Source organism: Catharus ustulatus, chromosome 1 (genome assembly GCF_009819885.2).
Source record: "Catharus ustulatus isolate bCatUst1 chromosome 1, bCatUst1.pri.v2, whole genome shotgun sequence".
NCBI classification, from domain to species: Eukaryota; Metazoa; Chordata; class Aves; order Passeriformes; family Turdidae; genus Catharus; species Catharus ustulatus.
The window spans coordinates 5,261,055-5,285,410 of record NC_046221.1 but is presented as its reverse complement, the minus strand read 5'-3'; the positions used below and the strand labels follow the sequence as shown (position 1 = coordinate 5,285,410).

The window sequence follows — 24,356 nt, the reverse complement described above, 5'->3', positions numbered from 1 at the left end:
ACAAAAACTGAGGCACAGTAAAATGAATTGATTAGAGAAGATAACAGGTAGTGCTTTTATGACTAAGATTCATTACATAAAAAATATGTAAGAGTCAGTGATACAAAAACCCAAATTGCTGACATCTTGCTTTGAACACAGGCAGGGAAGAGTAAAATTCACTCCTGCTGCTCCTTTTTCCAAAGTAACCAAGCTAATCAAGGCTAAAGAAAGGGAATTTTTGAGATTACAGAACCAACATCACCATCTTCTTAAGCTTAATCTTGCTAAGGTCTTTTCAGCAAACTGCACTGTGCCATTGCCCATGGTGACTGCTAAACTCACCCTCATTTATGGAAGTCAAAACTTACAGACTGAGCATCTGATAACACCAGACTGCTGTTTGCACCTATCTGATGTGAGATTAATGAGAATATTGAGAGATATTTGTTCCCAAGGATCACAGCAAAACATTAAGAGGTAATGGCACAATTTGTGGCAAAATTACATATAAAATGAGAAAAAATGCCCAGAGGAGTGATTCAGCCTGGAACAGGGTCCCAGAAAGCCTGTGCCATCCCTGTCCTTGCTGAAATGTGAAACTGAGTAGACAGGGCTCTGACCCACCTGATTTAACATCAAATACTTGAAGCTCCCAAGGTCCTGAATGGTTTTATGATTTCATGGGACATTACTGACTTACCCAGCAGCAATCAAAGTTGTAAACCACAAATTTTACTTTTGTCGCAGCCAATTTTTCAGATACTTTGGATCCATACTTGATATGCTTTGCAAGGTAGGGACTAAGGACTGTGGATTTGATCTGATTGTCCCTGGGCAGCACAGCAGACACTGGAGTCCTCATCTGAGTGCAGGAGCTGGTATCACCAGGGAGACTCTCAGCTCGCTGCTGTCTGGGGTTTCCCATGCCAGGCATGGTGCACTGTGCTACCTGAAAGGTAACAAGGAGCATTAACAAACAAACAGCTGCTCTGGTCAGTAGAAAAGGATATTTAGGGTGGAGAGAATAGAAAGACTAAATTTCTGGGTGATGCTCATGCATTTAGCAGGTGTTGCTCATGGCAGGACACTGCCTCATGCCTGAGGAACCTCTAAGGCACCAACAGAATTGTCCCACCAAGAGCTGCAGCACTGAAAACCTCTTATCATCTCTTTGCAGGTAGAAATTGGGGCAGGCAGCAGCTGCTAACAGCTCTCCTGCCCACATCACTGTGACCTGCTTAAGCAACTGCCTCTGCATTCTAGGGCAGCCCTGGTACAGGATGACTACACAAAGGTAACCTTCACCCATCTCCACTGAGCCTCAGCAGGCAGTTCTTTCTTCTCCTACCCTATCACTTTTCCATGACCTCAAACTCCCCCAGCAGACTGTCAGAGTTTTGAATGATTTATTCCAGTAAATTCCTGCAGAGTCCAACCTCTTCTCCTCAGTAGCTGCTGCTGTCTGAGACAGCTCAGGTCACCAGAGGGTGCTGCTGGTGCCCTCCAAGATCCAATTTGGAAACCAAAGGTCCTCTTCTCCCCCAGCTCCTTCTTCTTGAGCAGTGACCCTCATGTTTTCAGGCAGATTGGCCTTTTCTCCTGTGCACTCCCCCTTCCTGTGATGGTAGGCTGTGTAAAACCACCTTTCTTTGCAGTCTCAAAGAAGCATCCTGGAGACAATTGGTGTGTGAAATCCTGAGATTTTGCTCATGCTCCTTCACAAAGCCACCTGGCAGCCCTGGGTGCAGGAGCAGGAGGGTTGGTAAGGCTGAGTGATTGGCCATGGTTACACACTGAGAGGGTTTTCCACCAGCCCACAAAAGAAAGGAGCACAAGCACACAGAGAACCACTCAAAACCAGTGCATCAGTTCCACAGGACAGCAGAAAAGTTCGTCTGGAAAGTCCTTTTGGCTTCTTGTGCCTAAAGCTGTTGTTGTGATGGATTATCCCCAGAATTTCTGAGGCATCCTTGCATTTAGCCTTACATGTTTCTATCCTATGTTTGCTTTCAGCCAAGTTAATCTTGGCTGTCACTTGAGTACAGTTAATGATGTTCTACTCAGAGATTTGCAGTTGTGCACAATGGGGCTGGAGTCTCTCCCTGGGCTCTTCACACTGCTTTCAGAGACCTTCTGTCGGGTGCACAGGAGGCACTGAGCATTTTGCAAAGGAGCGCCTGAAAATGAATGCTGTAGTCCTAAATGAGCTGCTGTATAATCCCCCTATCTGCCTCAGACTGTCTCAGATTAATTCTATTTGCCAGTCACTTTCCCCTTTCTCTAAAAAAGGGACATATTTTTAGCCACTCACAGTGGAGTTTCCCTTGTGTATATTCTCACTGTCACTACATTTTTTTAAAAAAAAACTCTTCTTAATTTCTTGTAGCCCAGGACTGAGAATTTAAGATTTATAATATTTGCAAAAGACACAGCCCCCAAATTCCACCAAGACAAAAAAAAGACAGTGTAAGTTTGTAGAGTCACAGATCTTACTAAAGACAAGCTCTGCAGTGGAGCCAGTGGCTCTCTGCTGCCCATGGCTTTAACGTGCCCTGGACAGGCCAGTTGTGGTTATATAATGCTGGCTCTGGAGCAGCTGCTGCTGTGCTTGGGTTGGGAGATTATAGCTGGTGTGCACGACTAATGGCAGCTTTCTGACAAATGCAGGCACCTCCTGGGGCAGGGCATTGATGGAAGCTCTGGGTGGCTCTTCCCTGTAATGCTGCACAGCTGGGATGGAGACAGGAGGCTGCAGTGGGAGCAGCAACAACAAACAACAAAACACCCCAGTAAATTCAGCAAATCCAGCACATCCAGGTGTGGCCAGAGGTGCACGGCTGTGACTGAGGGCTGTAGCAGCTGCCAGACATGGGTGTGCCTTCTGGGGGGAGATGATGGTTGAGGTGTTCCTGTGGCTGAGTGCTTCATTTGATGCCTTAACTTTTAAGTTCTTCTGTTCTGCTTGGGTGTGCTTTTCTGTTGTGCTTGGGTGGTGAAGACAAAACAGTCCTATTACAGCTGGGGACTCAAGGACAATCTCTTCAAACTTCAGGCTCTAAGCATGAACAAGCATGAAAAGAGGAGGGAGGACAAGCAAGCAAGGAGGATGAAACTTCATGATTTGAGGCTATTAATTGGAAATTGACTCCTGCATGCAATTGGACTAAAACCTATAAATATGTAGGATCTCATGACCCAGCTCTCTTTTGTTTCCATCTTGGAGCCATCTGGGCAGGTCCATGACTGTGGCACTGGCACTGCCAGGGTGTGGCCTTGGAAGGCCCCTCAATAAATAACCACTTTATTCCTCTTAACTCTGTCTGGCCTCTTTTCCAGCTCCTCTAAGCATTAGATTGAGCATTCCTTCACAGTCCTTAGTGATTCACCCCATGTTTGGCCTATTGAGTGTCCTGTCACCTTCCCAGGGCTGTGCCAGGGGATGGGACAACAGGCTGAGAGGCTTTCACACCTCAGCATCAAAAGGCTGCCTTAACAACCCCAATCTGCTCTGACTCCCATCCATGAGCCATCTGTGGGTGAGCTTTTTCCAGGCAGGTGGATGGGAGGGAAGCAGAAGGAGAATCTCTGGCTGCTGCTCACTGCAGCGCTGCTCCCCCTCCCCACCCTTGAGAGATTTTCTGTGTCTGACTGATCAATGCCAGTCCCTGCCATCCCCAGGGGGCTGTAAATGCAGCCTCTCAAGTGTCCTGCAGTTTGACAGACACAGCCATCGCTGTCTGCTGACTCCCAGCACATCCCTCCAAAATCCTGGGCTGCTACATCACGTTAAAGTGATGGATGAGGAAGAGCTGTACCCAGCAGATTCAAACCTCTCCTTGTTTGTGCTTAAAGTTTGCTTCACATCTGGATCCTATTAAAAAACCCTATCCAGTTTGGTTGCTAAATAAAGCTCATGCAGGTGTAAGACTAAATGAACAAACATTTCCTGTAATATTGGTGGTGTCTGGTTTGAGATATGTGCCACCAGAGGTGACTTTATGCCACCTTTACAGAAAAGGTTAAGCCATACTAGGGATAGGATCCAACTGGATCCCTTTCCTCATTAAATAAAATAATCAGGCCACCTCCTACTCATCCCCATTTGGCCATTTTCAGCTTCACATCTTCTGTTTTTTTCTGATAATAGGCAAAACCAGCCTTTTGCTATTTCTACCTGCACTTGGGACTAGCAGGGAGATGGCAGGGAGTGCTGCATTCTCATGGCTTACAGCATGAGACATCCCATCTCTCCATATGGAGCTGTGGGAGAATTCCCAATTTACCTCATTGTTTCCTAAATCCCCACTGAGAAGGGGCATTTCTGAGCAAGGAGCTAAAAGGAGATCTGAACAGTGACAGGTCAGATGGAGCCTCAACCAAGGGAGGATTGGACCTTGCTGAGCTGCAGACGTTACTGTCTAATTAACACTGTAATTATTCCTTTTTTTGCCCTTCCACTCATCTGTGTACACACACTCCATCCATTCACCCATATCACAAAGGGCAGAGGGTGCTGACACATCCTTCAAGGGTCTATTCTGCATTGTAACCCTTTGATTGCATTTCAGGACCTTTTGGGGCTGGGTACCAGCAATACCTGGGTTAATTTTAAAGCTGTTGACTTCCAGCAATCAGGTTAGATCAGCATATGGGTCAGCATGGGCCAAAACATGTCCCCAGGCCAGGAGATGAATCAATGCACAGGGGGCTCTGCCTCATGCCTGTGGTCACACTGCCATCAGCACCTGAGCTGTGCAATGCCCATTTCCCAAAGGCTCGTCTGCACAACGCTGCAGCTCCCAGCAGGGGTGTCACCAGAATAAAATCTTGGGCTCCAGCCACTGTCCAAACCACAAAGCCTCCCTTCTCCTGGTAAACAGCAGCTGCTTTGCTTCCCAGAAGTGACCACGCTTCAGCAATGGCTGTTGCAATGTAAATATTTTCTAACCCACCAGAAACACGTGGGCAGGCTGTCCTTAGGGGTTTGTGTCCTTAAAGTGAGAGATGCAAGTGTGGAGCTGGATGCCACACGGGGTTTGTTCCTTCACATGCAGCAGGTGATGGTGTATTTGCTGTTTAAGAGCAGCTGTCAGCTGAATCCCACCACAAATGGTTCAGCTGTTACCTAATCAAGGATATTTGAGGTGCTGAAGCACAGGAGGAAGAGCAGTGACCTTGGCATGGCTGGAACTGGCAGTACAAGCCATGTGTCTTCAGCCCAGCTCTTGTGCTTCTGTGGGCAAGCAACAAGAGATGGGATTGAAACTTTTACCCAGAGAGGAATTCATCACATCTTTCACTGTGTGGCTGGAAGGAGTTGTGCAAGTTATTACAGTGATTATTGACATCACCACTGCCACCTAAATCCTCTAGGACAGTGGGCATTTTCGTAGGCTGTTCCAGGGAAAGCTAACATGGCAGAGGAGCCAAAAAATGTTACAGCAGATCAAGCAGGCTCCAGGTAACAGCTTTTAGATGCTGATGCACAGCAGGATACTTCTCAACCCCTTTTAAAATATGCATGAGGCTGGACATTGTTCAATTGTCAACAGCATATTAAGAATATATACATTGAAGAGATATTAGATGACCTTGGTTCTTTACAGCATCAGCCACCTGGGGCAAAGGCTGGTTTTGCTCAAGGCCAGGACTGGGCTTGACATGGATTTTTAGGGGAGCAGGCTGGATGTGGGCAGAGCTGGGGCAGCTTTCCTGCAATCCTGATTCTGCAGCAGCTCCCAGCTCTGCTCACTGCTGCATTAACAATGGACAGGCACTTCCAGAAAAACCCCAGTGGGAAATGGAGACTCCCACCTCCAGGACATGGTACAGCTTCAGAGTGCTGCTAGAGAGGAATCAAAATCCTGCCAGCAGTGCCAGAGACATCTGGTGTGAGCTGGATGCCCAAGCTTGACCAAAGCTTGAAATTGTAGCCTGAATCTTAATGAAACAAAAGACAGATAAAGGAACAGCATATTCTGAGAGAAAACTGAGGAGTCCAAATGCTTGAACTCAATATTTCAATATGGTGTCTTCAGCCAAAGCCGCCCTTAATAAATATAAACATAGTTTTGGTTCAGTCAAAATGTTTAACGTAAAGTTGCCCAAATGATCTGAATTTGGGACTTTGTTCAACTATTGAAAGTAAACCATCTGTTTGCTGCACTACTCTCACTGAAAGTTGGGAAGAATCCTGGCCAAGCATTAACCAGTGATGAGCTGCAGACCGTGCCTGGGGGAGGGAAAGGGGTGAGGAGCTCTGGTGTTGGATCCCACAAACCTGAGTTTTTTGAGCTTTCTGTGCTTTCTGGCACTGACCCCCTGGAGAACACTGCTTTTGACATGAGGCCTTGGAGAAGGCTCCAAATTTGGGTGATGGAGTTAAAATCATGGGTGTGTAGTTAAATAGAAGTGTGTGCTTTCACATGGTGAAGGGTTTTAAATTTGAGCTTTTTATAATATAGTGATAGGTATGAGACAAGATGGAGGATTTTGGGTGGTGTCTCTTTTCAGTGTCCTTCCTCCTTCTTCATAATTTCAGGCAGTAATTTCTGGTAGTGCTGCACTGAGGGTCACAGGAATTTGGTTATAGGGTCAAAAGTATAAATAATATAGGTGTTAATTTTCTATTGGACTGCTTAACTTTCATACACCTTGTAGCTAGCTGGATTCTCCTCAATTTTGCTCACTTTTGCTGGGGGCTAGAAGTGTTGCTGAACTCTCTGTACTTTAGATAAAATTTAATAAACAACCAAGCCCAAACATGAGAAAATTTGTCTCTGTGTTTTTTCATCCTGGCTCTGAGTGAAGACAGAAGAAACTTCAGACAAACCACTAATTAAGTGGTGCAAAACACCACCCAGTTACATACACTAAGGTGTTTTTTGAGAGTACTTTGGCATGGCTGCTCCTCTTGGGCTGCCATGAAGGATCCCAAGGATCCCCTGGATCTCTGAGCTCCAAACACCACCCATAGGCAACAGGACAGACTGAGCTGCCCCCAGGCTGGAGGACACCCACTGCTCTTCAGAAAGCACCTTGAGAGGAAAAGAGATTTGTTTTCCCCACTCAGGGACCCGAGCATGCAATCTTTACAGAGCTCCAAGTGTCAGCAGAGATGTCACTCCTGGAACTTGCCCGCCGCTTCTTGCGCTGCTCCGCAGCAGAAATTACATTTGCTCTACATAAAAGCCTTTCCTGCTCACAGCTGAGTGATCACCAGCTTTTAATGTGCTATGACAAGGACGACTGGGTGTTGAACCTCCTGGCCCTGCTGCTGGATCACTTTTAGCCTGCAGTGCAGTTTGAGCCTTCCTGCTGAGCGTGGCAGGAGACATACCAAGATTTCTTAGATGCCTCTTTGCTCGGCACAGAGGGACAGCTGCTGTTGGGAGAGCTGCCCACAGCACCCTTTGTGGCTCAGCAGCAATGGCAGAGAAGGAAAGTGGATTTACTGCTGAGTCAGACGCATTTGTCTCACTCTGACCTTGGGTCTTGGGAGGATGTTGCTGTCACACAGTGAAGTGAGTTGTCCTAGCACAAGGAACATCACTGATAAACATAAAGAGATTTATCAAGCAGGAATAAACAACACCACCAAACTGCATTCACATCTTGGGTCATTGTCTGCTTGGATGGCATTTTGGCCCCAGCAGGTTTGCTCCCCAGGGGTGGTGACAGCAGTAGCCAGCTCATGCTTTGCATTCTCTGTGGTCATCTTCTTGCAAGCCAGCAGATATTTGAACCTGACCACCATTAGATTTTGTGGTTACTTTGTAATGCAAGTGTAACTGAGCCCTTCTGTGGCTTTGGTTTCATTAATGCTGCACTCATTTTTAGAGTATGAAATAGCCTACCTTTTCTATCCTCAGAAAATGAAGAACATGTTTTGGCTCAGAGAAATGTCCTCAAAAGCCCAGGATGGAGATGAGGAGTCCTCTCCAGGTGAATTGTTTTCAGAAATTCCTCCTGAAGCCACGTATTTCCATGTATACACACACATTAATGCACAGATCTGCTTTTCTGGTTTTATTTTTTTTAAATATTCTGAGATTGATTAGACTTAAGGGAAAAAAAAAATCAGCAGACATCCTTTCCCCAAAGTCCCAGTTTCTGGGAGAACCCTCAAACCAGCATCTATCACACTTTTTGGTAGCTTGACAAACCAGCCAGGTTTCTCACTGGGACTGAACAGATGGAGAAGCAGCCTGTCCCAGGGAACTTCCCAGGCTTCTCCCTGGCTGGAAGAGCCCTTTGTCAAAGTGATTATTCCTGTTCCACTGAGCAAGACACGACCAGACACAGACTCCAGTGCTGCCACACCATCTTCCAGACTACACACTTGCTCTCTGTGTCCTTCCTGGTCGTGTTAACAGCTTGGTGCTGTCCCCAGGTCATCTCATGCCACCCATATTTCATCCCTCTGCACCCTCATACCTTTCCCAAATTCTGATTGTCTCCCATCTCCTGCTGCCTGTTCTACCAGCATTTCTTTTTCCAGCAGCCATTTCCCCTCCAGGAAGATTTAGAGGTTTTGGGAGATGCTGGTCTAGCAGCATGCCCTAATAACTGAGCAGGGAAAGATCCCTGGGACAGATCTGATTTGGGTCAGTGTCCCAGATATGATTTTGAGGGTTCAGACTGACTAAGAACTGCTTCAGCTAAGCAGGCTGGAAGGTGAGAACCCACTCAGAAGGACCAGAGTTTAGTCCTGCTGTCCTATTTAGCCTCTGGGCAAGAAAAGCAACCTGTGACTGATTTTGATGTAACATATGAGCTGGAAACACAGCCTGAGATGTGGTCCATGCAGATTAACCAGCCAGACTATCTCACTGCCCCAAAACTGCTGATGACTGAGTTAACAGAGGGCATGCATTTATTTGGCTCACCTAAAAGCTAAAGACAGAGTAAAAAAAACCACAAACCAAATGATTGGAAGTTAATGTATATCCTTACAAAGAGGAAAATTAACAGAAAACTAGTGTTTGGAACCAGTGTGGGACATCTCAAGCATTTTGGGGGTGAGAGGGAGTGCAGCATGTCTCATGCTGGTTGTGAGGTACTGCCTTGTGCCTGGGTTTGTAGACAGAGCTCTAAGCCAGGGAATGCTTTATTCACATTGAAGCAACCACCTTCTCATCACTTTTGTCAGTGATGTGAGGCCCTTAAGGAAATCTGAGCCTTGCAGACAGACCTGTCTGACCCCATTAGCTTGGGAGGGAGATGAGTGTTTGGGATGGAAACTCTCATCCTGGCTCTTTCATGGACCAGTAAGACAGAGCACCAAGGTGCAAACGTTGGAGTGACTCACAGCAAGCTGAGATGAAATGGAGATGATATCGAAGCACTGATAGCAGCATCTTCACAAAGTTAGGAAAACCAGCTTTGGTGATGGCAAGGAAGGGGAGAAAACAGATTTACATGGTAAAGAAGCTGTTTGTGGGCCTGATGGAGAGCAGGAATTCTCCCTCCTTTAATAAAGGGATTTATCTGCTGAGTAGGTGATAACATCAAACTGACACCCCTGGAGGGAGAGCATCCCAATTTAGGATAACATCACAAGTACGTTTTGCCAGTCACTATGAAGGTATTTACATGCATTTAATCCACACAGTCAGCTGGTGGGAGAGTCAAAGCTCTCAAATTAGAGCTGGGTAAGGACCTTAAGCTTCAGGCTTCAGGGATTTGGACACAGCTCTGAGACCAGAACTGTGAGACTTGCAAGCATCCACTGCCTACACCAAGAATGGAGAGGATTAAAAAAGCTCAGATTGATAATTGCAAACATCATCAGATAAAAAGACTGCTACAGGATCATGTTTCATCTCATTCTTTACTCTGGGAAGGTTCTTTTAACTTCATTTGGAGTTTACTTCAGGACAGAATTATGAGGAAGACATGTCCTGCTTGCCTACATGGAGATGACAATGTAATTTTACTGAAAATCCCCCCCACTAGTTCTGAGCACTTGAACTAAATTCTTTTCAGAGGAAACTAAGGAGGGGAGACCAGTGTAAGCACGAAGGAGTGTGTTTTGTCACCCTTCCCAATACAAGTTGCAACACTGAACTGACTTGAGAAGGGTAAAGCAGCAAGTCATCCCTCCCTGTGTCTCTGCAGCCTTATAAAGCAACAGCCTGACCAGCCCTGTTAGATTTGGACCAGGGCCACGTTTGCCACCTTCTGGGGCCTGGGCAGCTCTCTACCTTCCCCCTGTCAGTGTCCAGGAGTGTTTCTATGCCAAACACTCCAAGAATGTGAAGGCTGACTAATCTTCAAGCTGATCTTCCCATCCTTCCAGGGAGGCTGAGGTGAGAGGGGATCACAGCTGCTGGGCAGAAGGCTCACACTCTGCCTCCTGAAGTTGTTAAGTCCTCAAGACCCTACCCAAAAGTGAGCTTTGCAGCCTTTGTGGGTTTAATGCTCCTGGCATATACACACCATATGTGAAGGGCAAGATTTTCTTAGGGTGCAGTGGGGTGAGAAACTGGGGCTTTGTCCTTGGGGGTCACACCTGGCCTGTGGACCCCTGACAGGCACTCCTGTTTTCAAGGGGGACAAATATCTTTGGCTGCACTAAGGCAGTCCAACATCAGGCTCAGAATAGGGTCAGAAACCTGATTTCAGCTGAGCATTTCCCTTTCTGGTTAACTACTACAGCTTTGCAGCAAGAGGAGGATGTCGTCCCTGCAGCCTAGAAAGCCTCCATGAGTGAGAAGTTAGGTTTTTTTCTGGCCTCTGTCATCTTCTCAGTGAACAGTAGGATAATTCACTCAGCCCAGCTCTACTGCAAACACCATGGCAAGGAGCTGCTTTATTCCCAGGCAACCACTCCTGGCAAAAGAAATTTCACCAAGCCTTGAATGGCAAAAAACTTTGGCCTTAAACCAGGGCATTTCAGTTATGATGTTTATGGTTTGGGTTTTTTGTTGGTTTTTTTTTGTTTGTTTTTTTTGTTTGTTTTTTTTGGGGGGGTTTCTTTTTTGGTTTTGTTTTTTGGTTTTTTGGGTTTTTTTTTTGCATCTTAAACTAACATCCAGCTCTGCAGTGTGCTCTCCTGTAAGGAAAGGAGAGAAACAGCTTGGCTTATAGTTGCTCGAAGGAGTAGCATCACTGGGGTTGAATACTTCAGAGTTCCAGAGGGGCTTTCCTCTGACAGTGAGGAGAAAGAGGACTTGAGTCCAAGTTCCCCAACACAGCCATGGGTTTTATAAAACAAATAACAAATGAGGATGTTATTTCTAGTGGACATATTTTCTAGCCCATCACATCTTTTGACTTTCTCTATCATGGTGCTTTGTGATGAACTTTCTGGGAGGTGAATCCAAGCACTGGAGCCCCCCTGACAGGAGCACATTGAGATTGCTGCCCTCTGCACCTTCTTGCTGCCTGGAGAGGACAGTGCAGTGAAACCCTGGGGCTGAGAGCTTGCCCAGCTCAGCTCTGAAGCATTTCTGTGGAGAGAAATGATTCCTGGAGCAGCAAGCGTGCAGATAAGCAGTTATCTGTGCTGTGCACACACAGAGGTGTGTGCTGTGGCACTGCAGGCTGCCCTGAGCTGCTCACAAGCTGCATCACTGCTGCTGCTGCCCAGGTGACTGTCACCTCCTGTGAGAGATTTAGGACAGTGTCATCACCACTGAGCTTACCCCCTTCACCTGCCCACCACACCATTCAGCAGCTGCTCCTACCGAAGCAAATCAAGGTATTGCAATCTTCTAATCCCCACCTTGCTTCTCCCACTATTTTCTCAACTCCTTCAACTTTTTTTGAGAAGTACTTCATAGCTATATGGCTGTGGAGGGAGGTACAGGAAAGATCTTACCTCTAAGGTGCATAGCAATCCTCCTAGCTCCTCCTGAAAAACAAAAAATAAAATACCTTCCAACTCAACAGTAATTTCACTATTATAAGCCGCACCTGATTATAAGCTGCAAGTCCGGGTGTCTTGGGTTACAATACAGAGTGTGATAAAAGGTATCTGTTCTATCACCATCTGTTGAGGGTGGGGCAGTGATCCTTATCTCCACGGGAGATATTCTGCTAATGGGCCATCCATTGAAACCAGGTGGGGCATTGTTCTTTATCTTTTCACAACCCATCCTTCCTCCAGCCAGTCATTTTCTGCTCATGGCCATTGAGTCCCACTGTGGGACTGGTAAAATTACTGCATCCCATTGGGAGTTGCTCCAGCCAGGGGGAAGAGCCCAACATTTCTTACCAAGATAAAAACAGAGGTTTTGGGACACTAAGGGAGCCCCTTTCTCCACTGGACTCCAGAGGAAAACCGGATTTCTCCACATCACCACTGGAGCTCCGGAGGGAAACTGCACCTTGTACAGGAGCACTGCTCCAGCTGAGCCACATCTGTCACTGCAGGAGGATGCAGCCACCATGGAATGGGACTGCTGCCAACACCCTGCCTGACGGGTGTCAGGTTGTACTCTGACTGTGTCAGGGTTTGGGGTTTGTTCTTTGTAGTACTGTATTTCTATTTTAATTTCCCTAGTAAAGAACTGTTATTCCTAATTCCCATATCTCTACCTGAGAGCCCCTTGATTTCAAAATTATAATAATTTGGAGGGAGGGGGTTTACATTCTCCATTTCAAAGAGAAGCTCCTGCCTTTCTCAGCAGACCCCTGTCCTCCAAACTAAAACAGCAACTTTTTGTTCTTTGTCCATAGATAAGCCACACCTGATTATAAACCGCACTTTGGGTTCAGACCAAAATTTTAGTCAAAATGGTGCAGCTTATAATCGTGAAATTATTGTACCTTCCCATTGGATAATGAAGGCAATCCAAACAAATGTCAGGGCACCAGAACTAAAAACATCTGTTTTTTTCTGGGTTTTGTGTCATGGAATTGGTGGTCCTTGGTGGCAATGCAAATGCAAATTAATTGTTAATTAATTGTTCCTCCTACAATATGAGGTATTTATATGACCTGCCTGTGTGAGGTATTTATATGACTGACCTGTGCCTCTGTGTGAAAATGTTTTGTCTTTTCTTAGGACCTGGATTCTTTTTGCAACCTTTCCTGCTTGCCAGATTTTCACATCCTCCTCAGTTATTATTTTTGCAAAGCTCATAGGAATTAATTTATCTCTGAGACATCCATCCCTCAACCAAACCAGACTGAAACAGGCCAAGGGAGAGGCACAGGCAGAGGTGGATGGAGCCTGTGACTATTATTATTGTTATAGTAGTAGCCAGCTTGGTCCTGAGAGGCACCTGCCCTCCTTGGAGGGCTGGTATCTTCCCTGCCTGGGTAAGAAGCTCCCTTCTCCTACTGCACAGGAGAAACAGCTATCTTTACCCCATTTCAACTATTCTTACCCCATTTCAACTCTCTTTACCCCATTTCAACCACAGAAAACCCTGCACATGTGCAGCACAGAGCTGCTGAAGCTCTTGGCAGAGCTGCAAATCTCCTCCTGCACATCCAGAGCAACCCAACCCCAAATCACAGCATCCCACTTCCTCACAAGGAGGATCTTCTCTTCTGCCTCCCTCAAAGGTTTTCCAGCAAACCTGCCAGCAAATTCAGACTCCAACAAACCCAGCCAACTCCAGAGCATCCCTTCAGTCTCCAGTCCTGTAATAAGAGAAAGGAATTTGATTGAAGCTCCCACTGCTCCTTTCTCTGCCTTGTCTGGGCTGTGGGGTAAGGCAAGGACAGGTGGAGGTGATGTCCTCTTCTATTTAAGGTTTAGCATGACTGTGCCTGCAAGTTATGGGCTTTTTTTTTTTTGTTCGTTTGTTTTTTGGGTTTTTTTATGACTTAAAGGAGACCTATAAGGAAGATCAATGTTTTAGGGGAGTTCTGTTGTGATAGGACAAGGAGTAATGGTTCTGAACTAAAAGCTAGGAGATTCAGACTAGTATAGGGAATAAATTTTTTATAATGAGGGTGGTGAGGCACTGGAGTAAGTCACCCAGAGGAGCTGTGGCTGCCCCATCCTTGGAAGTGTTCGAGGCCACACTGAAAGGGGCTCTGAGGAACCTGGTTTGGTGGAAGGTGTCCCTGCTCACTGCAGGCCAGTTGGACTGGATAACTATTAAAGGTCCTTTCAAACCCAAACTCTTCCAAGATTCAATGAGTCTGTGTGACCCAGACTGTCACCAGCGCTGAACTATCCCATATTGCATTGGGCCCTGTGACTCCAGGTTTGTATCATCTGTAGAAATGCTTATAATGAACACAGCTTATCCCTGAGCTAAAAATGAAAATTATTTCATTTTTGCTTGGTCTGCAAGTTTTGAAAGAGAATTAAGACAAACTTGTGCAACTGGGACAGTCTATCTATATGGAAAAAAAAAAAAAGAAGTGTTAGAAACCTGGTTTCCCTATGGGAATTGCTAAATTCCCTTTAACTTTAGAGAGACTGAGACTCCACAGAAGCCACAGAGGTTCTGAAGCAGAGCCACATAGTCCAAATCACTTTAGACTTTTAGAACCATGCATGGTTTTATCATAACTGTCTTCTGTTTTTTTTCTCTTGAAGCCCCATTTTTTGACTAACATAACTAGTTAGAAATTCTGTTATTTGAACAGAATTCTGTTCAAATTTCTGTTATTTGCTAGAAAAACAGAAAGCTTGAACATATAACCAGAACACATAAACTTGAAGTTTTGTAGTATTAAAAATAAAGGTGGTAGTAATAATAATAATGATAATAATGAGAAGAAGAAAGGATGATTATTTTGAATTAAAATCTCATTGTTAAAGCCACTCTGCTGATGTTTGAACACTCAATATTGGTTTCTGGGACTGCAGTTATTTCCTAGGAAAGAACCTCCAGTGCTCTGATTCAGCTGGGACTCACAACCCAACGCGGAGCAATGAGATTCCAGGGGAAAAACAACTGCAGCAGCGGTCTCAGAAAGTTTGCCATGGCAAAAGCACGTGGGCCAGGAGCTGCCCAAAGCCCTGTTTGTCAGCTGGCTAAAATAGCTCAGGCGGAGGTGCTGACAAACCCATGCCTGCGCCGCAGCCCAACACCTCCGGCCCTCGCGGGGTTATCGGTGACGTTTGACTGCGAAGCATTTTTTTGCTGGCTGCCAATAGCTATTCCCCGAGGACTATTTGCTTTCACATGCTTTCCCTTTGACACGGCTGCTATTTCTTGGCGACATGTAAACACTCAGGAGGATTTCCATGTTTGTTCTTGGCCCGGCACGCGCGGTCTTTGGCGGCTCCATGGGGGAATTGACACGAAGGAGCAGCCGCTCCACGGGCGCTTCCTCTCCGCGTGCTCTGCTCCTGCCTGTTTTCTCCAGTTGGAAATCCAGTTCTGCTGCAGCCTCCACACCCCTGGCACACAGCAGGGAAAAGCATTCCTGGTGTCAGAAACACGACACTGCCATCCTACATGGGGGTTCTTTAGAGCCCGGCCGAGGTTTTGTGCTGCAAAGAATTTATTCTTTATTTCTCCCCTTCCTACAATGTTTTCTGACTTTAAAAAGCCTCCTTCAATCTCAAGCAAATTACTAATATGTGACTTTTCCTATGAAAGCTGACTGGGTTGCTGTGCTGCTGTTAACTAACTCTCTTAATGCTGACTTTTTTCCAAAGTGATCTTGGTATTTAATAAGACAATTCGTATCAAAAGTAAAAAGGAACAGAAACCACTAAAGAAAAAAAAAATCTTAAAATGAATCTAGAAATTGCAGTAGAAATTGCAGGCCCTGACTCTGAACTCATGGATTGCACCTAGGCTTGAATTAATAGACCTGCTGCTTTGTAAAATCAATTTTACTTATTAATGTGGTTAAACTACAGGATGGTAGATTTAAACTGGATATTAGGAGGAAATTTTTGATTGTGAGGGTGGTGAGACACTGGAACAGGTTTTTCAGTGAAGCTGTGGCTGCCCTATCCTGTACCAGGCTGGAGGGGATTTGAAGCAACCTGGTCCAGTGGAAGGTGTCCCTGCCCATGGAAGGAGGGATTTGGAACTAGGTGATCCTTTAAGCTCATTCCAACCTAAATAACTCCATGTTTAAAAAAAAGAGCAAGTATTAAAATCCACATTTTCTGAGGAGACAATCCTCCAAGTTCCTTGCTAGAAAACAAAATTCCAATTGGCAAATTTTTTTTTTAATTTCATCTTGAAAATTAAAAAATCTGTAAGCCTTCAGAAACTTTCCCAAGACCTGCATGAAAATAAGGAGAGTTCTGTAAGCCAAAGCAGCCCCTAGCACAATGATGGGAACACATCTATAGAAGTCAGGCAATTCTGGTAAAAATCTAGTTGTGAAAATCTTCCTAGGGGGGATCATGACACTGAACTTCCTTCACATGGGAATTTTGACCACCAATTCTAACGAGGAATTTCTGTAACTAATCTGACATGTATCCATGGAGAATTCTCGTTTCAGCAAACTGCTCCTTCCAACCAAAAATATCTTCATGAATTTCAGACAGATTCATTCTATACACATTGACTCAGAAGTCAAATTATTGTATGACATATTTTAGCAAATGCTTATTAAAAAAAAAACTTCTTCACAAGTCAGACTGCCCCAGGTTAATATAAAACATAATTATAAAATGATTTTATTAAACTAATTCATAGTTCTGACTGAATTTTTTCAGTGCAGTTCAAACTAGTTTTCCTCCTCCAGCTAATTCTACTGGGCAGGATGGGTTGAAATAGCAATTTTGGGTTCATCCTATAAATGATTCTGTTTGAGAAGAGATTTTTGAATCTGCTTCGAATTCATCTGAAGTAGCCAGAAATTCTCCACTGATTTCAAGAAGCTTTGGATCAAGCCTTTAATGTTCTGTAGGTTGCCTTCCAATGTAAGATGAACTGGAGGGGTTTTCATCAGCAAACCTCCTAGCAAAAGTCACCATGCATTTCCCAAACAAATATGTGGAAAAAGAGTCAGGGAAATAATAACATAAATGTTGACAACATAACAAAAAAAAAAAAAAGGCAGAGGAAATATTTGTTATCCTTATTTATTTAATAAAGAAACATAATAAACTTGAATTTTTCCAGGTACAAACAGCTTAATATGTCCTATGATATTGGCTGATATTTTCCTTGCTCTTTTTGTAGCTTGAGTGATTCATGTGGTAGCCTTTATTGAACAAATCAACAGAAAAAATGGCAGCACTCACCATGCTTATAGACAGTGTGGGCCAACTATTGAGTTAGTGTCTTAAACTAAATCACTGCACTGGGAGGTTGTGTCATGGCTCGATTGGGATCAGCATCTCCAGTAACAAAGATCTACAAGTGAGGTTATTTGATATTTCTGAGGGGAGTTCTGCACACCATACAAAGATACCATTCCCTCTTCATCCCTAAAGAAACCACCACAGGACAATAGAAAACCCAATAGAAAACCGACCTTCCAGTTACAAAGGTTTTTGAAAGTAATTTACAATTCAGTTTTAGAAAGTTGCACTGTAAACATCTAGAGTTAAGACCCTCTTTCAGATTTTTTTTTTGCATTACTTTTAAAAATTTTTTTAGAGGTTTTGGGTAAAAGAACCATTTATAATTGCATCAGTACTATAGGGTGTCACAGCAATGACACTAAAATATTTAACTCAAGGTTGAAATGAACAAAGGAAGGGCTCTTCTCTAATAAAATCAGTGACCAGCTAATTGTCTCTTTACATTCTGTTCATTACTGGGCCTGACTGTTAATAAGAACAGCAGTTGATTATTTTCTAATATAAGTTGCAAATAATTAAAATATTGTTAAAGCAGCATAACCAACAACTCACTACTGAGTGCAGGCTGGCGTTTTCCTTGGGTTTCAGACAGTCTACATCATACGTGAAAAGAAATCACATGAGAAATGCTCCTTTTCCTTAGTATTTTCCCCTCCCTTCTTTTTTTTTTAAATTTTTTTTTTCTTAAGCTTTGAAAGGAAAATAATTTTGCTAGTTGTCAGCCAATAAATGCTTGTTCAGCAAGTAATGAATGTACTATTTTCTAATTAAACAGTTTCATTATAGGCAGCAGCTTGTTGCTAATGATCGATAAATCCCATTGAGAAGAAAACATTTTAATCAGTAAGTCGTGTCCTCTGAGTGTCAGCCACTCTATAAACTCACAAGATACATATATATGTATAGATATACGTATGTGTGTGTGTATATATATATGCATATAAATATAAAAATCGCATACTCTTTCTGGGTGATATGTACAGTCAGAATAACATTACAGCATAAATACACAGGGAATTTGTATCAAGTTTCTCTAATTTGAGAAGCCTTGAGCAATTCTGAGTTTTTGGGGGAGGTGAGGGGTGGGGAGAGGAGAAGGAATAAAGAATGTTTTTACTTCAAGGAACGACGAGTAGTCCCCTTAAGTTAGAATCTAATTACATACAAGATTTAAAGGCAACAAAATGCCCAGAGGAACAGCCCTATGTTATACACCATAGACATGGGGTTAAAAGGGCAAGAGAGCATGATTATAATAATACTTATAGAGTATGGTTCATTCCCTTATAGCACTTTGCAATCAGAAAGTCTTACAACACCCCTGTGAGGTAGGTAAGTATTATTATTCCCATTTTACAGATGGGTAAACTGAGGCACAGATAGGTTAAATTATTTGCCTAAAAATCATGTAGTAAGAATCAGGAATAGACCCCAGGAATCCTGATGGCAAATCCTCTGAATTAACCGATAGACCACTCTCAAGTGAATGCCTGAGACACCTCTCAATGAATGGAGAGAACATATTAGCCCATATTTACACAGACACATTGTCATCCTTTTGACATGCTGTCGTACAAATTCTGACTTGTTTAGAGGACAGATAACAATGGCCATAGATAAACTTGACTGTAACATGTTGCTTTAATTCTTGTTGCCAACCCCATGTGGTTTTTTGACTCCTTCACAACCCGGGATGTAACTAAATGTTAATGACAATACCCCTTAAATACATTCTTGATATCTTTGCTTCTCCAGGGTGAAAAAGCACAATTACTCTTCCTTTAAAGTGCAATGGCTCATTACAGAAATCTCAAGATTTTCCATGAAGTCCAACCAAACCCAAGTACAATCAGTCTGAAGGTGAAAAAGAAAGAACTTGTCTGTAATGATGGACATGTCTCTATATTCCATAAATAAATTCTCACATTCTATCGAGGCTGAAAGATAATAAATAATCTATGTTAGCACATAAAAACCTCTAATACTTTTCTACAGCCACACATCCACCTTTCACCCCATTGTCATTTCTTTGGCCTGAAGCTGAAGGACACATCAACTGTAAATATTACTTTGTCTACAGGAATGAGGATATAGCTACTATCTAGTAGACTTTTTTTATCAGTTCCTGTATTTTTTGTCCTTCCCCAGAAATCTAACTGTGCTATCTGAGCAAATGAAAGATGGACCTTGAGTTAGAAGGATTCAAACCCTCAAAACGTGTGTACAGATCCAGAGGTATTTCCCCTCCCACCTTCTTGATCACACTTTTGCAGCCATTCTGCATGGCCCAGTTGGCATTGATTTATCACTATTAGTAGTATTAGTATTTTTTTTCTTTTTTGAGTAATATTGATGCACAGAGTTCCAAATCAGGCTGCTTAGCTCAGTGTTCCTGGGGAAAATGTAACCTATCCCACTACCTTAACAGAAACTTTGCCAGCCTAGATGGTGCTTTGGATCACTACACACAAACGTGATGCACTACTTCTATGGCGAGTTTGATTGCGGATTTCAAAGCAGATTCTTGAAACATACTAAAAAATTAGTGCTTTTATTAACAGTTTTACAAACAGAATCCATTATTGTCTAGTTTCCTGAAGGATAGAACAAGCCATTTCTCTCATTATTTTGATATCATTTGCTTCTCTGTTTTTTTTTTTGTGGGTTTTTATTATTTTTTTTAGTGTGTGTGTTCCTGCTGATGTGCAGTTGCAAGTCCCAAGAGGGAGGGTCTAGTGTAATCAACAGTTGAAAAGTTGCTAATTTGATACTTCTATTTGCAATAACTTTCCTCTTCAAGTGATGGGGATCCCATAAGTTTCTATTACCTTGACTCCGAGTTCAACATGAAGAGTGTAAGGATCATTAATCTCCATGGAAAAAGAGACTTCTTTTTTTTTAAGTAAAAAAATATCAAATATAATAAATTTATGAAAGACCATTCACAACATATACAGTAAGTGTTACATTTTGCTACAGCAGCTGTGATTTTTTTTTTCTTTTTAGAATGCAAGGTCGTACATCGCCATAAGTAAACACACTAATATGAGTAAGACCTTAAATGAATGTATACAGCCAGGCTTTATCTGTGGATAGATATACACTGTGTTTACTGTTTTACAGTCTAGCCTATTCTTATTCACACCATTGATATAACAGCTATGACCCTGCAGAGAATCTTCCTGTGCATATATAAATATAAATATTGAGCCAAGTCAAAAAGAGCAGGGTCAAATGTTATATGACTTATTAGATTCCTGTAGTTAAGGGTAAAAACTCCATTGTTTCTTTTGCAACTAATTTTTAATAAGAAGGCTGCTTCAATCGTTGTGTAGTTACAGCATTACATTCTGTAAACAATGTTTTAAAGCATTCTAAACAAACATTTAAACAATTGATTCTTTATCCTTGTCGGGTGAGAGAAGACAATCTATAGCCTCATCGCTTTTGCTCACGTCCGTTATCTTCAGCTGGAGGTTTTCACTCGTGCCTCTGGTGACGCTGTCGTAGGATGGAGGGAAAGAGGTGGAGGACAGAGTTTCTGACTTGTCTATTGGCCTGCCGTAGTTTTCGTTCATCATGAACGCAATGAGACCCTCCTTCTCAGGCGCATCGTCCTCCAGGATGCTGCTTTCCAAAGTTCTGTGCCGGTACAAGTAGGATGCCTGCTTCATGGAGCGCCGGAACAAATGTCTCCTGTAGGCCCTCTGGATGACGATGGCGGAGACCTCTTCTTGTTTCCGCCTGAGAGTCGTTGTAATGGGCTCGTAGGAGATCTTGGAGGGATTCGCTGCCATGAACTTCTCTTCCATCTGTATTTTAAGGGCATCCATCTCTCCGGATTCTCCTAGCACCCTTTTTGTAAAAGCAAACAAAATATCCAAGCAATGGATCCTGTCTCCGCTGACCATGGGCAGGTCCATGGCTATGAGTTTGATTTTGTTCGGTTTCGCTATGCGCAAAGGTTCTGACAGCGCGTCTGCAAAGTCTGAAAGTGCAGAATACTCAATAAACTGAGTGGCTTCGGGGTCAAACTTCTCCCAGATTTCATAGAACATATCAAAATCATCCTCGCTTAGAGGCTCTGTACTTTCCTCAGTGGCTACACTGAAGTTCTCTAAAATAATGGCTATATACATGTTTACAACAATGAGAAATGATATAATGATATAAGTAACAAAGAATAAAATCCCTACAGCAGGGCTCCCGCAGTCTCCCTTTGAACCATTTGCATTGGGAAGGTTTGGGTCACAATACGGTGGTCCAGTGTTTAAAATAGGGTTGAGAAGACCATCCCAGCCAGCTGACGTGGTGATTTGGAAGAGACAGAGCATGCTGTTAGCAAAGGTTTGGAAGTTGAACATGTCGTCAATCCCATACTCCTTCTTCACATAGGCAAAGTTAGCCATGCCAAAAATGGCATAAATGAACATGACCAGAAACAGCAAGAGGCCAATGTTGAACAGAGCAGGTAGGGACATCATTAAGGCAAAGAGCAGAGTTCGAATTCCTTTGGCTCCCCGGATGAGTCTCAGGATCCGCCCAATCCGAGCCAAACGAATGACTCTGAAGAGTGTGGGAGAGAAGAAATATTTCTGGATGATGTCAGAAAGTACGGTGCCTTGAAAAGAAAAGAGACAGACAGCAAGTTAGTACATGGGTAATAATCCCAGGCTTTCCTTTTAAAGTAATCACTCAGGATTATTCAGAAAATAAAAGGAAAGTTGCCCAGATTGGAAGGCTCACAATAAAGGGAAAGGCACTGTTGCTTTTTCATGCCCATTTAATCCATAAGAACTTGTCAGACTGTAAGCAAAGAATGGTAGTGGCAGTTTTATTAAGGAAAAGTTTTCTGCTGGTAATGAGTAACCAAGATCAAACCAAGACAAAAATAACTGCAGCTTTTTGGCCATGACCCACCTGAGAAATTTGTCTTGAGTGCAGATGTCATAATTTGTCTGATATGATAACATTTTTGTCTGTAAAATAATGAGTCAGAAACGCTCGTGTGCTGGGCCTGTTTTTTTTTTTTTTTTTTTTTTTTTTGAGCTACCACCAGAATAGTGCAGGTTTCCACTCTGTATCCACTTGGCTGTTTGCTTATAAATTTTTCCATTTTCCCTGATGGGTTGGGAGGGAACTAAAGGCTGAGGTTGTGCTAGCAAGGAAGCTTGCACTACTAAACTCTTCCTGCAGGAGCAGAACATTTGGTCCAGACAGTCTAATGCCAAGTCCCTGGCTGCAGTGAGCCATGCTGAGGAACAGGACTCACTGGCATAGCCTCTGCAACAACCTGGCTGATCATGGGACAGCACTGTGAGCAGTATGACAGCTCAGGTTAATAACTGTGTGCTATGGGCATACCCAGAGCATCTGACCTCAGGGTTCTGGTGACAGCTGTGTGGCAGGGATGTTCCCTGGGTGACCCAAACCTGTGGAATCCAGGCTGTTCAATGCCCCCAAGCACAGATGGATCTCTGGGCACCAGAGATCTGCACTGGGATCATGCAGCTTCCCCAGCCCATTACAGGGTGTGCAGAGCAGTAGGAGCATCAGTTGATGTTTTCTTAATGTGACACTTTTTCATTCATCTGTTCCCTCCCTCAAAATGGAAACTTTTTGCCAGAAGAGTCGAATTTCTGAGCTCCTTTTGCTCACAGGATCAGTTGATTGTCTTCCAGTTGCTGCTACTTGCAACTTCAGTGAAATCTCTTTCAGTAGGACTTTGAGGTCATTTGACCTGCACTTCTTTAGCATCTAAATACATCTCTGTTTGGGGCTTCAGAACAGCAAATGGCATAAGCTAACAATAAAACAGAGTCTTTCTGTTTCATCCCTTGGCTATATGAGGGTGCAGAGCTCTAGTGACAAGGCTGAGAAAAGTCTGACTTGCTGCACTGCACAAACCTGCCCTGAAAGACTGTTTTAAACTTTTATAATAAAAAGCAAATAGCAAAGCAATAGCAATCCACATGTGCCACTTTCATGTGGCTTTTTAACTCTCTATCATTGGCTGCTATGCAGAACTGGTGTTATGTGTATGTGGTGGCCAGTTCATGTTTTATCAAAATGAACCATTAAGTGTAGAGTTTGATAAACCTCCTAATTTTGCTGATCAAACCAATTTTTTTAAGGCAGTGGTATACTAGTTATAATTACATTTTAGAATTGAATTTAGGATTCAATTCTCTGATTTGAAAGCATATATTATTGCACAAACCCTCCAACTTTGCTAATTAATTTTACCTCTGCCTTTCTAACATTGGAGTCTGGGTGAAAATCCAGGGTCACCTACCTACGATGGACAGAATCACAACCACAAAGTCAAAAATGTTCCAGCCGTTGGTGAAGTAGTAGTGTCGCAGAGCCAGCATTTTGAAGATGCACTCCCCAGTGAAGATGGCAACAAAAAGCATGTTGATTTTGTGGAGGATGTTCACTTTTTCTTGACTTTGGTCATCTGTTTCCACCATCATGGTAACCATGTTAAGGCAGATGAGAATCATGATGGAGACATCGAAGGCTTGTTTTGAGACGACATCGAAAATAAAACCTTGGTATTTGTTCTGGGGGAAAGGATAAGGTTTAGTTGAGAAATTTGAGCCTTGTAAAAATTATGCAATTGTCTCCTGATTGATCAGAAAATAGAGGAAAACAGACAATACATTGCAGCATTGGAACTTCATAAACTTAAAAGTGATGATGAATTTTTTTTAATGGAGTTTTCAAGCCTGTTTGCTCCTAATGCTTTTTGAAATTACTGTAAACAAGACACTGGACTGTGGCCATGAATTTATTCAGTGCAGGAATATGTAACTGGCACATGTAAATTGCTGTGTTGGTCAATGTTGCAGAACAGAGGGAATTTTGTACCACAGGTCACTGGACTTGCAAATATAGTCTAAAACCAAAACATATAACTGTTAAGTGCCTTTCATCTGGGAGCAATAAACCTTCCTCCACTGGAGAGTTGAACGGTGCTTATTCTAATAACTAAACATTCAGCTATTACACAAAGTTCAACTGAATTATGCTGCTCTTACCAGTGGCCTTGGGATTGGCTTTTGAGGTTTCTTAGATCCCAGCTTTTTCATTGCATTATAATATTTTTTCTGTTCTTCTGTCATGAAGATATCCTGGCCACCTAAGTATAGGGTGAGAACAGCATGATTACTTTGGA

At 43.3% G+C, this 24,356-nt stretch overlaps 1 protein-coding gene across 7 annotated transcripts in view; it reads right to left on the bottom strand.

The window, feature by feature from the left end:
- Positions 1-19,825: 19,825 nt before the first annotated feature.
- Positions 19,826-24,356, bottom strand: part of LOC116996559 (sodium channel protein type 5 subunit alpha-like) — a 207,716-nt gene continuing 203,185 nt past the window's right edge. For all 7 annotated transcript variants that reach the window (XM_033060354.2, XM_033060362.2, XM_033060372.2 and 4 more), the window contains 3 exons: positions 24,220-24,324; positions 23,472-23,742; positions 19,826-21,797 (listed from right to left, as the gene is read on the bottom strand). In XM_033060354.2, the coding sequence (XP_032916245.1) occupies positions 20,563-21,797; positions 23,472-23,742; positions 24,220-24,324 (1,611 nt within the window). In that variant the 3' untranslated portion in view covers positions 19,826-20,562. The remainder of the gene's footprint in view (positions 21,798-23,471; positions 23,743-24,219; positions 24,325-24,356) is intronic.